The sequence below is a fragment of the Babylonia areolata genome, chromosome 33, assembly GCF_041734735.1.
Source record: "Babylonia areolata isolate BAREFJ2019XMU chromosome 33, ASM4173473v1, whole genome shotgun sequence".
NCBI classification, from domain to species: domain Eukaryota; kingdom Metazoa; phylum Mollusca; class Gastropoda; order Neogastropoda; family Buccinidae; genus Babylonia; species Babylonia areolata.
In genome coordinates, this window is record NC_134908.1 from 13,127,148 (window position 1) to 13,144,971 (window position 17,824).

General features: G+C 44.6%; 1 protein-coding gene across 1 annotated transcript in view; it reads left to right on the plus strand.

Annotated features, from left to right (window-relative positions):
* The window catches only part of LOC143276878 (E3 ubiquitin-protein ligase UBR5-like), a 222,428-nt gene that overhangs the window by 41,718 nt on the left and 162,886 nt on the right, over positions 1-17,824 (plus strand). Inside the window, exons 8-10 of the mRNA XM_076581534.1 lie at positions 4,567-4,766; positions 5,653-5,775; positions 13,833-13,943. Coding sequence (XP_076437649.1) covers positions 4,567-4,766; positions 5,653-5,775; positions 13,833-13,943 — 434 coding nt within the window. The remainder of the gene's footprint in view (positions 1-4,566; positions 4,767-5,652; positions 5,776-13,832; positions 13,944-17,824) is intronic.

Consider the following 17,824-nt stretch of genomic DNA (forward strand, 5'->3'; position numbering starts at 1 on the left):
AAAACTACTGAAAACTGGGGTTCGTTATTGGAGAAATACCCATAAAAGTATATATTTTATGAAAGGTAAATGAATAAAGAATACAAAACACATGATGTTTTCCCATTGTATATATTTTTAGTGACATGCTGTTGTTTTGAAATCAGTGTTTTGTTTTTTGTCAGATTTTCAATTTGTTCATTACAAACATTAGTCAGGTAACTTGCACTAAAATATATTTTCTGGACAAATGGATATCTGCACACACAAAATCATACTAGAACAACCACAGTAAAAAAAAAGAAAAAGAAAAAAGAAAAAAAAAAGATAGATAAACAATGCATTGTGACTTCTCCAAGTGATTATATGGATGTGAGGCCATGCCCCCTCACTCTCCACCCCCCTCCTCTTCACCCCTCTCACATGGTCACTTTATCCAGTTCTCATCAGACCGCATTGGCTGAGTGCCAAGAAAATCGCTCACACTGTGTCCTGCTAATAATTTGGTCACTTTCTGTCATCTGCTACAGCTGTACAGCCAGCATCACTCACAGGTAGTCGTATCTTGGCCACTCTCTTGATTGTTCCCTTTATTTTCTATCAAATAGTCCTATAAATGTTCATCACTGTCTTCTCCTTGGAATTTATGCTTTAATTCTTTCTGAGCATCAGCTAAAGAAAGCAATCTTGGTTGATTTAGCTCCCCACGACCGCATGTCTTGAGCACAGCGTCAGTCCGACATTTTGTTGAGCAAGCAAGGAAAGGAGCCAGGCAAACACTGCTATAGTAAACCCAACCAAAATGTTCAAGGACTGCCTCATGACGTAGATGGTGTTTCTAGCTATGAATAGAATCTGGAAAGATTCCCCAACCTAAAGCTACCGGTATTTTTGTCAACCAACTGAATGCACCGTTTTTACCCCGCCATGTAGGCAGCCATACTCCGTTTTCGGGGGTGTGCATGCTGGGTATGTTCTTGTTTCCATAACCCACCGAATGCTGACATGGATTACAGGATCTTTAACGTGCGCATTTTATCTTCTGCTTGCATATACACACGAAGGGGGTTCAGGCACTGGCAGGTCTGCACATATGTTGACCTGGGAGATCGTAAAAATCTCCACCCTTTACCCACCAGGCGCCGTCACCATGATTCGAACCCGGGACCCTCAGATTGACAGTCCAACACTTTAACCACTCGGCTATTGCGCCCGTCAGAATATTTTGATGATGAGTTATCTTGTCATTGTGGCAGCGAAGCATACATGCTTGTGATGACGAGGTATCTCATCATATAGGCAGCCTAGGGGTTAATTCATTCCAGAGATATGGCATTTTAACTTTTTCACTGCTATTGGTGATTTTTAGTCAGCTAGGTGCCACAGGCAACTTTAGTTGACATGAGAGATCATGTTAACCTATTCAGTGCCAATAAGACATCAGCTGACATCCTGCACAAAGTGTTATCATAGTGCCTGTAAGATGTCCACTGACATCCTGCACATATTTCAATTTTTCCTTAATTGGAGTTTGGTACAATGAAGAGAGATTGAATGGTTAGTTTAATATTCTTTTGTTTCTTGGTTAGTTTAATAGTCTGTTTCTTTTAACATGTCCTTTCTCTTTCGTAAATTTTCCCCACTCTCGGATACAAGTTTAAACATCTGTTTACTTTCATAATGCCTTTTTGCAAGATTCCAAAAATATTTTGTTACTTTTTCTTCCACTACTGCCTGTCTAGTTTTACTTTCCTTGTATAAAATTTCCTTTTTTCTAATACAACAATGCTGCCCTTTTCTCTTCAGAACATAAGGGGTTTGTAGATTTAGATGTTAAGGTCAGACGGGTGCAATAGCTGATTGGTTAAAGCGTCTGACTTTTAATCTGAGGGTCCCAGGTTCAAACCTCGGTAACGGCGCCTGGTGGATAAAGGGTGGAGATTTTTCCGATCTCCCAGGTCAACATATGTGCAGATTTGCTTGTGCCTTTACCCCTTTCTTGTATATGTATACGCAAGCAGAAGAACAAATATGCATGTTAAAGATCCTGTAATCCATGTCAGTGTTCGGTGGGTTATGGAAACAAGAACATACCCAGCATGCACACCCCTGAAAATGGAGTATGGCTGTCTGCATGGTGGGGGAAAAATGGTCATACAGGTAAAAGCCCACTTGTGTACATACGAGTGAACATGGCAGTTGCAGCCTACTAATGAAGAAGAAGAAGAGGTCAAGGTCACATCACTTATATGTGGGTCTTTTTGCCGTGCTCACATGTGAGTTTTTAAGGCCTTTGAACAAATGTAGTCTTTGTGGTCACTTTTTCTGGATGATTTTCTGTTACCAGTAGAATCAAAAGATGGGTCAGTGTTCTTCTCATCCATCTCCCATTCCTTTTTTCAGATTGGAAGAAAAATGATGTATTCTCAATGTCCTCATCTCTGTCTCTTTCTTGCCCCCGCCTCTCCTCTCTCTCCTTCTCTATCTCTGCTTTCCTTTCCTTTCCTTTCTCCTTTCCTTCTCTCATTCATGCACATGCATTCTGCGCTTTTGTGGAGAGCACTGCATTTATCTGCTGTTTATTTTGTTGTTGTTTTTGCCATGTGGGGTGTAGGGGTTTACTTTTTTCTTCCTTTTTTTTCCCTTATATTCCTTAGACTAATTTATGATGATGGAGTCTCTCGTCTGTCTGATGAATGAGTAGGCAGGCAGACTTATCTGTCGGTGTGTGTCCTCATAAGGGAGACGAAGCCAATTCTGGATGTGCAGCACTTCCCACAGGTGTTGCAAGGGAAAACGTCTCCAGAAGTTGAGCCCTGCTTCCTTCGCTCACGCTTCTCCTTAATGGCCAGCGTTCTCTTGTTTTCAAATGTATTTATGCCACTAAAGCACAGCAACCTCCAGCGAGAGCAGTCAAGGGCATCAGTTTCCCAGGAAGCGATTTCTATGTCACAGGCTTTGAGGTTTGTCTTCAAGGTGTCCTTGAAGCGCTTGCAGGGTCTTCCAAGTTCACGGTGGCCTTCCTTCAGCTGGCCATACAAAAGGATCTGCGGGATCCTGCTTGTCTGTCATGCGGACGTGTCCTGTCCAGCGTAGCTGGCACTGGATCAGCAGGCTTTCGATGCTGGGCAGGCCGCTCCTCTTTAGGACCTGGAGGTTGGAGACCCTGTATTGCCACTTTAAGCCGAGGATCTTTCGTAGGCATCTCTGGTGAAACTGCTCAAGTTGTTGAATGTGACGGCGATACGTCGTCCATGTTTCACAGCAGTACAACAAGGTGGTCAGCACAACAGCTCAGTAGCTTTTGATTTTGGTCCTGAGCCTGATGCCTTTGTTGTTCCACAGCCTGTTGTTGAGTCTGCCAAAAGCGGAGCTGGCCTTGGCGATGTGCAGTGTCACTTCTGCATCAAGGACTCCGTTGCTGCATAGGGTACTGCCCAGGTAGCAAAATTTGTCGACTGACTTGATCTCTGTGTCATCAATCTTGATTGCAGGTGGGGGGAGGCACTGGTGTTCTGTGAGCTAGCTGGTTGGTACATGGACTTGGTTTTGCTGAATCCAAAGCACCTGCAGGAGGTTGAGAACCTGTCCATAATGAACTGCATGTCCTCATGGGTGTGTGCAGCAAGCGCGCAGTCATCAGGGAAGAGGAACTCGCTCAACAGTGCCTCAGACACCCTGGACCTGGCATGGAGTCGTTGCAAGTTGAAAAGTTTGCCATCTGTGCGAAACTGAATGTAGATGCCCCAGTCACGGTCTTGGAAGGCGTCAATCAGCATGGCAGAGAAGAGAATGGAGAACAGTGTGGGTGCCGGGACGCAGCCCTGCTTCACTCCATTTACCACAGGGAACGGATCCGACATGTCAGTATTTGCCTGTACTCTTGCCTGCATGCCATCGTGGAATGATGCAGTCAGCTGGATTACATGTTCTCCTGCCTGAGCGGAAGCCACACTGTGCTTCAGGGATGATTGTGTTGGAGACATGGTCAACCAGTCTGTTCAGTATGATGCGGGCGAAGATCTTGCTGGCGATGCAGAGGAGAGAGATTCCATGGTGGTAATCGCAGGATGTTTTGTCTCCATTCCATTTGTAAATGTGGACAATTGAAGCATCCTTGAAATCCTGGGGGACTTCCCTTCTCTCCCAGATAGACTGGAATAGGGCGGTCAGCTTGTCTGTCAGCACCTCACCTCCATACTTGTAGATGTAAGCCTGGATTCCATCCCCTCCTGGTGCTTTTCCTGACATGACTAATTTATAGAATTTCTTTATAGATATAAGGGTAGGATGAAAACGGATGAACAATTGCTGATTCCTTTTCTTTAGAATAATTTTGATTTCGATTTCAGTTTCTCTGTGTGACTGGGCTGGACTCTTTCTCACCTTATTTCATTTATGGATTGCAGAAAAGCCACTGTTGGCTCTTTATTTTTTTTCCTTCCTCCCTCTCTGTATCTGAGGATCTATGAGGAGTCTTTTATGTATTAGATCATGTATGGCCATGAAGGCAGTCATACTGTTTTAAAGAATTGGTAACTGTGTCAAAGAGACTCTTTCCAAGTCCTCTTTTTACTGTTCTGACAGACCGTGACCGCGAGTTGGAGCGGGACAGGGAGATATTCCGTATAAGAGACCGCCGGCGCCTGGAATCTTTCCGTGAGGATCTGAAGTCACTGGACCGTGAAAAGCCTGACAGCATTTCATCTGACAGCTCCAAGAAGACCGGCCAGCCCTCTCAGAATCCAGTGGTGCTTGGGGAAGACCTGGAGTTCTGGATGGATAAGGTAGTTATGTGCACAGATGATTCAATCTCAGATTTCACCTGGTGAGTGAGTATCAGTATGCAAGGTGGCTGTGTTATCTTGGATTTTACCTGGTGAGTGTAATCTTAGATTTCACCTGATGAGTGAGTATGCAAGGTGGCTATGTAATCTTAGATGTTACCTGGTGAGTGTAATCTTAGATGTTACCTGGTGAGTGTAATCTTGAGTATGCAAGGTGGCTGTGTTATCTTAGATTTTACCTGGTGAGTGTGATCTTAGATTCACCTGGTGAGTGTTTATACAAAGTGGCTGTGATATCTTGGATTTTTACCTTGTGAATGTAATCTTAGATTTCACCTGGTGAGTGTGTATGGAAGGTGGCTGTGTTATCTTTGATTTTACCTTGTGAGTGACATCTTAGATTTCAGCTGGTGAGTGTAATCTTTGATTTCACCTGGTGAGTGAGTATGCACGGTGGCTGTGTAATCTTGTATTTTACAAGGTGAGTGCAATCTTGGATTTCACCAAGTGAGTGTGTACATGTTTTTCTGAACAGGCACTGGATTTGCTGGTTTAAGTTTCCAAGCACACAAAAAAGCAATCCTATATGAAAGGCAAGATATAAATGAACAAAAACTTTTTATTTCTTTCATAAAGGAAAGTGAAAGTTACAACAGTCTGAAATTACAACAAATGTTCATGACTAGACAACTCTGCCATGATGTCACAAAGGCTTGCCAGTATCTGGTCTAAATCATAGTCAGTCTAGGCTGCACTTGAGTTTTGGAAAGGAACAAATTGAAATAAGGGAGATGATTAAAGGTGTTCCTTTGGGTTTTTCATTGTGTGCATGTGTGTCTATGTGTGTGTATATTAATTTTGCATATATATTTGTTTAATTTTCAAGGAAGGAGAGAGCCCACGGTTCAGCCACATTGGTGCAATGCATTCAGAACTGATTGCAGTAGGAACTAATGGTCTCCTGTACTGCTGGAAATGGTCAGATCCTGAGCCTTACAGATCTACTGATGTAAGTGATGTGTGTGTGTGTGTGTGTGTGTGTGTGTGTGTGTGTGTGTGTGTGCTCTCTCCCTGTCTCTGTATAGTGAATTTATATTCATATGCATACTGAAGTATCCCTGTGACACTTTGCTGAGGTGATTTATTGTCTCACTTGTGTAAACAAAGAGTGTGTTGTAACCTGCTGTTCAGTTGTCTGTGTGTGTCTCTGTGTCTGTGGTAAACTTTAACATTTCCATTTTCTCTGGAAATACTTTGTCTGCCAATACCAAATTTGGCTTAAACATAGCATGAAAAAAAAATCTTCACAGTCATAACAGGTAAGTTTCCAGAATTAAGCCGTTTTTCCGAATTGTCAACAAGTTATTTTGTTCGTTCTGAAATCTGAACATTCACAATTAAAAGGAAAGAAATACTTATTCTGGACAGAAACACATACAGTGACACTAGTTACACCATCGACTTGTTTACTGCATATAAATATTCTAAAGTGGACACTGAATTAACAGGAATGAACATGAAAGAAAAATGGAATCGATCATATATTTCAGCTAGTGTAAGCCGCAGCTGGTTCGTGCAGATCTAAAGATCTACCTTGTGTTGGGTGTGCTTGAAGGGATGGCAAAGTCTCCTTTACCCCTGAAATAAAAGAATAATCGAGATTTTATAAAATACACACAAAAGAAACATGATTTAAACGGCGTTATTACATCCACTACATTCACATCAATTTATCACAAGAAGAAGAAAATGTCAACATCACTTTAACCCCTAGGCTGCCTGCATGACGAGATAACTCGTCATGGCAAGCATGTATGCTTCGCTGCCTGCATGACGAGATAACTTGTCATCAAAATATTCTGACTTTTCCCTGGTTTGCATTCACTTCCTTGGCAAAAATAGTGGTAGCTTTAGCCTGGGGAATCTCTCTAGATTCTATTCATAGCTAGAAACCCCATCTACGTCATGAAGCAGTCCTTTATTTGAACGTTTTGGTTGGGTCACTGTCCAAGTGTTTGCCTGACTTCTGTCCTCGCTCGCTGAACAAAATGTCGGACTGACGCCGTGCTCAAGACATGCGATCGTGACGAACTAAATCAACCATGATTTCTTTCTTTAGCTGATGCTCAGAAAGAATTGAAGCGTAAATTCGAAGGAGAAGATAGAGATGAACATTTATAGGACGATCTGATAGAAATAAAGGGAGTAATCAAGAGAGTGGCCAAGATGCGACTGTCAGTGAGTGATGCCGGCTGTACAGATGTTAGCAGACGACAGATGACCGAATTAGCAGCAGAGCGATATTCTTGGCACGCAGCCAACGCGGTCTGATGAGAACTGAATCAAGTGACCGTGTGAGAGGGGTGAGGAGGAGGGGGGTGGAGACTGTGGGGGCGTGGCGACTGTGGGGGCGTGGCATCACATCCATCTTATCACTTGGAGAAGTCACAATGTATTGTGTATCTATCTCTTAAAAAATATATATATATTGTGGTTGTTCTAGTATGATTTTGTGTTTGCAGATATCCATTTGTCCAGAAAATATGATGTTTTTGTGCAAATGACCTGACTAATGTTTGTAATGAACAAGTTGAAAATGTGACAAAAAACAAAACACTGATTTCAAAACAACAGCATGTCACTAAAAATATATAAAATGGGAAAACAGCATGTGTTTTGTATTCTTTATTCATTTACCTTTCAGAAAATACATACTTTTATGGGTCTTTCTCCAATAACAAAGAGCACAGAATTTTTGGAAAATTTATACCCGTTTTTTGTGGAAAAAACCCTGGCAAATAGATTTCACTTAAATCTTATTTTCCTGGCAGCGAAAGGGTTAAGTATTGAATTTAGTCAAATGACGTCAGATGCGCCGCATCAGTGGGGATTAGTCTGCTTGCTTCGGAACTGAACATGCATGGTTCGATCCCGCTCGCATGCCTTTTTTTTCTCCCAAGCATGTCTTATATATCATATTTAATACAGAGCATTTTTCAACATTTTTTTTAATATATATTTTTTTGGGTCTCCTCATGATTCCTTTACTTGATAAAGAGCGAAGCACAAGTGAGTCTCGAAGGCTTTGCCTCTTGTTTATAACAAATTCTTTTCATGTTTATGAACAAAATGAGTCAATGTGTTCATCCTGTTTTAGTTTGTGTGTTTGTGTGTATATTGTGCAAACATAGTGTGTGTGTGTGTTTGGGACTTTACCATTAGCTCGCTCACTCTTGTCAGTCTCCAGCACGCATGCCTACACCTTAAATACACATTTAATTACACATACTTAACCGTGACCCAACAAGTGCAGACTCCGGCAGGGGTCTGACATTCCTGCCTGTGCAAACTACTATCCGCCTATGCGGAGAAAATGAAACAACGGCCGATAACCTCCCGGAAGTCCTGCTGGCTAGCGCCCACTTTTTCCGGCAGCCATTATGACTCCTGTCCTGTGCTCTCCATACGGCTAAGTGTTTTCGTATTTTCTGTCTGTCTGTCGATTCTCTGGCGTTCTTGTTTTTTGTCAAATTTTGTCTCGAACCAGGTCACATAATTATATGGTTCGATTGGGATATCGGGCTAAAATTAAGGCGCGATCGAAATCGATTCGCGGACACTCTGGGCCCTCTATTTCTGGCCCTCTCAACAACGCCAACCCGACGCCTCCCCCACTTCCTTTGCTTCTTCCGGTCGACTCCAGACCTCCGCCACCTCCTGCACCCCTCTCCAGCGACTTCTAGGGGTACGTTACCCCATACTCAGGTCAGTGGTGCCATTGATGTTTTCCTTTTCAATTCGTGAACGAAGTCGACTCGATCCGCGTTCTTGGCCCTGCCAGTCGGTAGGACACCCGAGTCGATCTCCTCTATCACTTTTCCCATGTCAACAATGGAATGTGCCATAACCCCTTTAATTACACATACTGGGAATGTGCCATAACCCCTTTGGAAAACATCATAATACACTGGCTTTGGATCCGCACGCTAGACTGGGCCCTATGTGCAATGCGTCCATGGCGGCGACCGTGACATTGGCTCACGCGCCCCCCACGCGGCATGCCTCTTCCGTCTCGGATCCTATGGCGACCGAGGCGCTTAGGGATGCCCTCCCCAGGGGTAGGGAGGAAGGTGGACCACTAGGGGACACGCTTGCCTATGCGTGTGCGCCCTCCCCTTGTCCGATTTTCCGATCCAAGGGAGACAACTCCTGCTTCGGCACCCTTGCCGGTGACCGCCGCAGTTACTTCACTTTACCGGCACGGCTCCTCGCCAACAGTGCAGGTGCGTGCTCGGTCCCTTCAAGCTTTGCGGTGATGACCCCATTTGCCACACCGCCGGTTGCTGCTGTTTCCCATCCACTAATGGTGTCTCAGCAAGCTGCTCAACCAAACAACCAGCAACCCATTGGGAACTTGCTGCGGCAATTAAGCACTGGTGCCACACCTAGCGCCTGCTCCACCCCTTGCGCACAGAGCAGATGCGTGCACAGCTCATTGAACTTCGGCTGTGGCAGTTTTTTCTGCCCCACTGCATATCTCCTCTGTTACCCAGACTAATATTGGCAATTCCACGTTGGAGTGCCTCTTGATAACTCGATTCTGCCACTTGGCAGTGCTCGGGCCGATCTTGTCTGGTTATGGCGCCATCATGCCACATGTCCCCACCGTCTCGCGTCCGATGGCGACCGATTCGGGTCGGGACGCCCACGGCACTAAGGGACATTATTATTATCGGTTAAGGTGGCATAGAACCACGGACTCTCGCACGCAGCATGACGCTCCTCCCTCTACAGCGAGGAAACGTCACACTGGAGGATATGTGCTCTAAAGACACCATCCCTTTCGCTGAATATCGGCACCAAGGGAGGCAACTCCGCATTTGTAACCGACACAGCACGTCACTCCTGCCCCCCGTGCTGTCCACCAACGATGTTTCTTCGAATTCTCATTGGGTCCTCATGCCCATTCATGGACTTTACACATCTTTGCACAGCAACTACACCTTTCTTGCTGTTTCTCAGACTATTGGTGACTAAACTTTGGGGTTCCTCATCCCCCACACAGGCACACAGCCCTCTGCAGGCAACCAGTCCTATTACCATTCTCTTCTTGTGATACACAATAACAGGAAATAAATCACAATATTTCCCCTTCTGTCCTTTTGATTTTTATCACAATCAACAATCACGAAATATATTTATATATATATAGCTGTATATATGTATATGTATGTATGTATGATCTTCGTTAGCGAAGCCAGGCCATGATATACACATAAAAAAGCCCATATATATGTATGTATATATGTGTGTGTGTATGTATATGTGTGTGTGTGTATATAGGTATATATATACACACACATATGCATATATATCTATGAGATATCTTGCTACATTTATTCACTGATAGATGTATACTTATCCCTCAGAATACACATGCGTGTGTGCTTATGGGATAGGTTCAGACAACTTTCTTATTAACATGTACAATTATATTTCTATCTCTATTCATTGACATCTATTCATTGGGATTCCCTACATAGCAATATAGGCACACTTGCATTTGCGGCCTTCTGTCCACAATGCCCTGAACTCTCTGCGCCTACGTACTTGCACTTTATTCATATCTGTATGTACATCTCATATTTAGGTGCATACACAGATTCCTTTCCATCACTGATTATGCACACTTACCCATTTACTTGGCTATATCTGTGCACGCTACATGTATGCTTATACAGCCGCTTATTTCTTGTGTTTCGATCCCTTGGCATTGGCATATTTCAGACATCAATACTTCAGTTGATGGAAGTTTGTATTCCCTTTGCACATGTATGTATTCATTTTCATAAATTCATCCCTACCTTGCTTTCGGAGGACGACTGCACTCACAGACAAAACTGCCTCATTCACGCCTGAATGTATGCTCCTTCACATTTTAGTAGTGGCTGGTCCTTAGGGACCCACACACCCCCTTCCCACCCACAGGGCTAAGAATGCCCTCGCTTGGCGCAAGGAGGGACAAGGCAACCCAACTCATTTGCCTACAACAATCAGCCATAGGGCTGGAGATGCCCTAACTTGGCACAAGGAGGGATGAGGCAGTCCAACTTAGAAGTGCCACTCCGGACACACATGCCCTTCATTCCTCCCCAGTTTGTAAGGCATCCCTTCTTCCCCCCCTTGCCTACAACAACCTTTGGTTTGCACCACTGTGGTTGTGACCACAGCTCCACACGGGCCCTACATCCTAGCCAGCCTTCCCATGAAGGGGTGTCAATCTTTGATTCCCAAAATTTTTGCGGACTCAAAATCTGCCCACTGGGCAGAAGACAATCACCCTAAGCCCATCTTTTCCACTCCTCTCTAGTAGCAGAAGGCCTGGGTCATAATTGTTTTCCTCTACATTTGGGAGAAAGGCTTATTGACGAGGACGGAGCTTATTGACGAGGACGGATGCGTCTCAAAGAGCACAACGAACCGTCCATTAGCCACTGGGGTGTACCTTACTGCCCACTCATACCAGCACGGCAGATGCTGCATTCAAGCACATCAGTTCGCCCCATCACCTTGCTTGAACAGAGATCCAACATCTACGTCTCAAACAATTGGCGTTTGAAAGCACTTTCTGCTTTTGGGTCTTCCCTGCCCGATCCTTCAGCCTCAACACACAACCACTGCTGTGGTAACAGATGGCCACTCCTTCTCAAGCACTGTCTTTCCAATGAGACACTTCCAGGGGTTTCTAGCTTAGGCAGGCTATCCCATCATGGAGCCCCAGTCTTCAGTCAAGGGCCTGTCAGGGGATGACTTTGTTGTCACTTCGGAAGCAAGCACCATGTCTTTCAGACACATGGGTGCACCACAAGACCCCGTCAACTCTTTCCGGCTCCCTTACATTGCAACATAACCTGCATGGTGGACACCTTCATCCCTCAAGCACACAGGAGCTGTTTCCTGATTTACCCATGCTGATTGGTGTCCTCCTAGGAACATATATGATAATCAGTTGTGTACGACAGTCACCATCAGAACAGCAGAGGAGGCAACTGCTGTCCCAACTATTTGGGCTGGAATTCGATTATACAATTTCCAGTAGAGAGTGTTTTGCCTAAGTTGCATCCCCGGTCCCTCGATCAAGAGGGCCTTAGGACGGATCCCAGTGGCTAGTTAGGCCCAAGGCTACAGCACTAAGTCCCAGTGCAATTTGACTTCCAGTCTGAGAGACACAGTCATTCATGAAAGGCTAAGCTGCAAATGATTTCCCTTTGCAATTAAGAAACCACTGATAATACAGCTCTCACTTTGCAGTTGGCCATATTGGAAACGTATGTCAGATCAGTACTTTGATGCAAATAGCCAGTACAACACATCTTGAGCCACTTACCTCCCTGCCCCCGCCCCGCTCCATCCCAGACTCAGTGCGCACCATACACAGCCAGAGGCCTGTCATGGATCTGGTCCCCTTTCTCACTACAGAACCTTCAGCAAAAAATTTTCCCCATGGAAACCCTCTTCCATTTGGTATTCCACCACAGAATGAGACTGAGTGACCTGTGGGCGCATGAAATGCACTTCCACAGCCTGATCCAACCCAGCCATTGACCACCAACAACTATCTGCAGGTGGCTCCAACATGCCACACTCAGTTAGAGAAGCCACCAAGCCTTCCGTAAGCCCCTTCGTGATGATACCTACGTGGGCAATTACACAACCCTGTCCCAGAGGCACCAGGGACATCAAGTCTTTTGTTGCCAAATGTCTGCCATTCTATGCATAAGCAACATACCAGTGCTGTCATTTTTTGGCAATGACAAAAAAGTGGTGGGGGGAGCGCCCATCGCCTGTCAGCTCGCATGGAGGAGCTCTACAGATCTGGCTGTCATGCCTAAGGCAAGCCCAACATGGCGACCTACCTCTGTCTCGTGCCACAGTTTCCTTCAAAACCAAAAATCACTTCCACTATCGGCCCACATCCGATGTGGAATCATCAGACCAAACCACATGTGCACCTCCTTGCATTGACGCTCAACCGCGCTCAAATGAGACAACCCTATAAGGGTACGTGTTTCCTTCCCTTCCTTTGATTCGAAGGGCTCTCAGTAAAGTGTGGATTCAACCCACCGACCCGATTTTCTTTGCCCTACGTTTATCAGCACAGCTGTGGTCCACAGACCTCCCCCACAATACGCTGCGGACTTCTGTCTTCTTTGCCCGCACCAATATCCTTAGGTGACACAGTACACTCTACTTTCGTCACATTCTACTTGAGGGACATCTGTCGCTTTAGGGATGATGGCTCATCGACTTCTACCAGAGAGATGTCGCACGCCTACAGGATGATGGCTTCAGAGGCATCGCTTCTGTGGTAGTTGCACAACAGGCCATCACAGCACACAGACAGTAGAACAGGCGAGCCCTCCACCTTGTCGCGCTATTCTGCACTAGTTGGGTCACAGTTAAGTATGTGTAATTAAAAGGAAATTTTCTATCTAAAATTACGTTTAAGTAACATACTTACCGTGACCCAAATTTAAGACCCTCCCGTCCTCCCCACTTCCTGTTCTCCCTGCTCGCTGCGCTGGTGATGGCATATTGCCGTCAAAAGAGGGCGCTAGCCAGCAGGACAAAGGGGAGGTTACCTACTTCCGGGAGGTTATCGGCCGTTGTTTCATTTTCTCCGCATAGGCGGATAGTAGTTTGCACAGGCAGGAATGTCAGACCCCTGCCGGAGTCTGCACTAGTTGGGTCACGGTAAGTATGTTACTTAAACGTAATTTTAGATAGAAAATTTCCTGTCAGGTGTACACAGGCTAAGAGACACACACATATACACACTTACACACACACACACACACACACACACACACACACATACACACACACACACACACACACACTCATATGCATGTCTGCACACACACACACACACACACACACACACACACACACACACACACACACACACACACATGCATGTCTACACACACACATGCAAACATGCTTACTGACACAAGCATGAACTTGAGTGGTGCTGTACTAACACAACATTACATTTTCTCACAGAACCCAATGAGTCGTCATCCCAAGACAGCCAGCCTGGCTCTCCTGGGAGAGAAGATGGTTGGCATGGCGGTGTGTAGCATTAGGGCTTCTGTCGTCACCGAGTCTGGCAAGGTAAGACCACATGCTGTCTTTGTGTTCCTTTGTTCTTGGGTTTAACAGGTTTAACTTATTTGTATTTGGCTAGCTCATCTGCACCATTTCAGTGTCCCATACACAGCCACACCCAGGTTTTTCTGCTGCATTTCGAGGGAACTATAGATGTTAGGCAGCCTCACACAACAGAGACCCTGCTCTGCTGGTGAATCATTTCAGGGGACTGGGTTTGTCATTTCAGTGAAAGTAAATGGCGGCAGTGAAAATTTAGATATTTAATCCAATGACTGAAATGTGATTTTTAGCAAACAACATGATAATATAAGGAGGAAAAAAGTGAATATTTTGATCAGTTCTGAAAATATTCTATTTTAAAGATGTGACAGTGTGTATGAGCTTAATATTTTCAAAATTTCACTGTCCTTCAGTACTGTTCATGAGAGTTATGTAATGGAAAGTCCTGTATTTTTCAAACTTTATGATATTGACATATTGCACAAGTAAACACAAACACTTTTGCAGCAAAGAAATCAGAGAACATACCTGTCAAAGTAGAGAGAAATTGTGTATTGATCCCACTTGTCGGGGCTGTGTGTGTCACCCTGTGAGATGTGCTGGGTTGGGTCTGGTGGGGAGCGGACAAGGGGCTGGCCCTTGGTGCTCCCGGCAACCCAGTGTGCACCCTAGATGCGCCCCAGTACGGGTAGAATGGGGGTAACTACCCGTGGGCACCAGCCATACTGTGACCTGAACCCCAAGGGTCACTGGTGCGTTGACCTCCATGAAGGGAACAACCTGGCCAAGTCGGAGGGAGGTCAGGTCCGACTTGGGTGTCAGTCCCGCCCGAAGACGAGCGGGCTGACTGCCCGGAACCGCCTGACACGCACGGGCCTCCCCCAGCAGGGGAGACCGGCCGGATAGCGGGAAGACCTGCAGAGCAGGTTGCCACGCGCCCCGAATCCCCTCCCGTGGGGAGACTGGGGTGGCTTGGCCCGGGGTGGGCAAAGTAGAGATCCCCCCCCAGAACCAAATTTTTCTCCCCCCCCGAAAGGAGGTGGGGGAGGGGGGTCGACAGAGAAGGGAGGAGGGGGAACAACAATGGGGCACGTGAGGGCCGTCTCCGAGTGGGGACCCGGGTAATGGCCGGGCGCGGCCTCCCCTCGGGAGTCCGCGCCTAGCTGCGAGTCCCCACAGCACGGAGATGACTTGCCATTCACCCTTCTCCCTGCCTCGCGCTGGGACACCTCGGGAGGCGACGCTCGTACCTCTTTCCCCCCGGTCCCCTTCATGACCGTTTTACTGGTACGAAAGTCGCCTCCGCGATCAGCGTCTAACGACGCATCGCCGCGGTCCGTATCGGGAGGAATCATGAGCTCCGGGCCTGGGAGAGTCTCTTACCGAGTCTCAATCCCAGCATCATGATCCCCTGCCCTCGTGGTATGGCACACGAGGCATGGAACCCGCGCTTAGGCACCCAGCGAAAATCCGACCCCCAACAGAGAAAGGAAAGACAGGATCGACTTAGAGGCAGAAAAAATCGAACGAATCGAGAGTGCCGAGTCGAATCGAGTACACAGAATGTAAGAATACAATAAACACAAGCCGCATGCAACAAAATAAGGCCAAAAGGATACGCTGAACAGCCGAAAAAAGCGTAAGACGAGACAGAGCGTAAACCTGACAAGATGGCGTGGAGAGCCTTGGCCAAAGGAATGATTAAGCGCTTATAGTTTTTAGAGGCGTTTGATTGGCTGAGAGCGGGTGGGCCCGTCTTTTCACTGTTAGCCGCGCGAAATTTGGCCAAGCAGAGCAAACCAATAGGCCTAGTTTGCATCAGTTTGACATGGTAAGTATATTTAACACCAAACATGGAGTATAATACAAACTCCTCCTTTTGGATGCATAAATCTACACGGAACAGCAGATTTGAATGTCTACAGCATTGAAAAGAATGGGCAGTTACATCTCATAATAAAATCTCTTGCAGAATATATCACAGAATGCACGCTGAATTTTTTGAAGCCTGGATAGTTTCCTGAATTTTGAGCACCAGAATGTTTATTGGGGTAGCATGCTAAAAAGATGAATATTTCAGTAACATAAGTGTCATAAGTGGACCAGGAAATTTTGTATGTGTATTAAGTCTTTTAATTCTGGAACTATCGAAGTAATCACCCAACCTCTAAAAAGAAAAGAAAAATCACAAAAATAAAAATTATGCTCAAAAATATTTAAAAGTATGTTTTCTTGAAGGAAATTGAATGAAAAATATAATTATCATAAGTTCAATGTTGACAGGATGAGATAACTCCCAACCAGTGGAAGATAACTTGGATTTTTAGGGAAAAAAATACACAAAATATTTAGGAAACAGAAGAAAATTCAAGTTTGTTTATTTTGTGGGTGGAAATGGTGCTATAAATAGTATAATATTAGCAGTTGTATTAGACACAACAACCAAGTGCAGCTGTGTTCCCGCCACTATCATGTTTTGAATATAAACACTTTACATAAACACTCACACACATTTCCTCCCACCCAAGCACCTACACTGTCATACAATAGTACAGCACAAAATCTCACTGTAAACAATATTTTGGCTGGAAGCTTTCATCTGGAGGGTTTCAAAGTAAATGAAATCCCTGAAATGAAAGTTTCAAGCTATAATATTGTTTTTGTTTTTATCAGTATCCCTTTCTAAAAAAATCCGCCCCCTTATTGTTGATGTAAGTTGTAGCATGTAATCATTGGATAACCAGAATCACTTCAGTTGATCAACAACAACATTACTTTCATTTTCTATCACATTTTCATAGTTGTAGTAGGATAGTTGGTATTGTTGACGTGCGCAAAATCAAGCAAAATTCTAGCTACCTCTTCAGTACTGTATATGCTGGCAGCGATGTTGACACACTTTTGTTTCATAAAATGCAAACAAAACGCATCAAAATCGAGCCAAAACTTGCTGAGATATTGCGTCTCACACTCAACAAGACATTTGCAATGTAGTGAGCGTATGCAAATGAGTGTCTGGACTGTTGATAAGGCAGTTACCCCTCATGGATATATCTGCGTTTGGAAGTGAAAGGCTTAAGTGGTATGACAGCTTTCAAAATATTCTAAAATCAACATTAAAACTTCCCTCTGAAGTTGGCAGATAGGTAATGATACCTGATTTTCTCAGAAGAAAGGGGTGCCAGTCATGGATGAGAGTTTTTCAAAATTTTGTTTTTAAAAAGGTGCAGCCATAAGATGTTGCATATAGTGTAGGCTGAGCAGCTTCTGCAGAATTGATGTAAATTTTCAAATTCCATTTAAAAGCATTGTACAGATTGAGTAGGTTGGTGAGGTGTACCATGACAAAAGTTCTTCAATACAAGGAGGGAGTAAATACTGTTTTTGCGTATGTTGAAAACCCGAGTGTAAATTCACACCAATTTCACATTAGCTTTTCACTTGCAGATTACAATTACAATTTTATCTTGGAATAAAAGAAATATATAAAAATGTCAAAAAGGCAACTGCTGTAGCAGTGTCAGAGTTCACAAATTAACAGTCTTACCACTTATTAATCAAAGTGAGCATCTACAAACCATCTCAAAAATCAGAAAAAGATAACTCTTTTAACTTAAGAGAAAAGAAGAAAAGGAAAAAAAAAAAAAACACCCCAAAACACCATGGTCATTTGTCTGGAAAGGCAAAGAGAAAAAGATTGCAGATAGAAAGGAAAAGTAGAAAAGGGAAGAAAACGATACAAGTGAAGAACATTCCAGCACATGATTCCAGAAGACGAGGAAGGAAACTATTTGTTACTGAAATACATTCCCAGCATCATGATTTAGGGGAACCATCAGTAACTATTTAGTATCAGTATATCTGCATTTGTAATGTTTCATCCA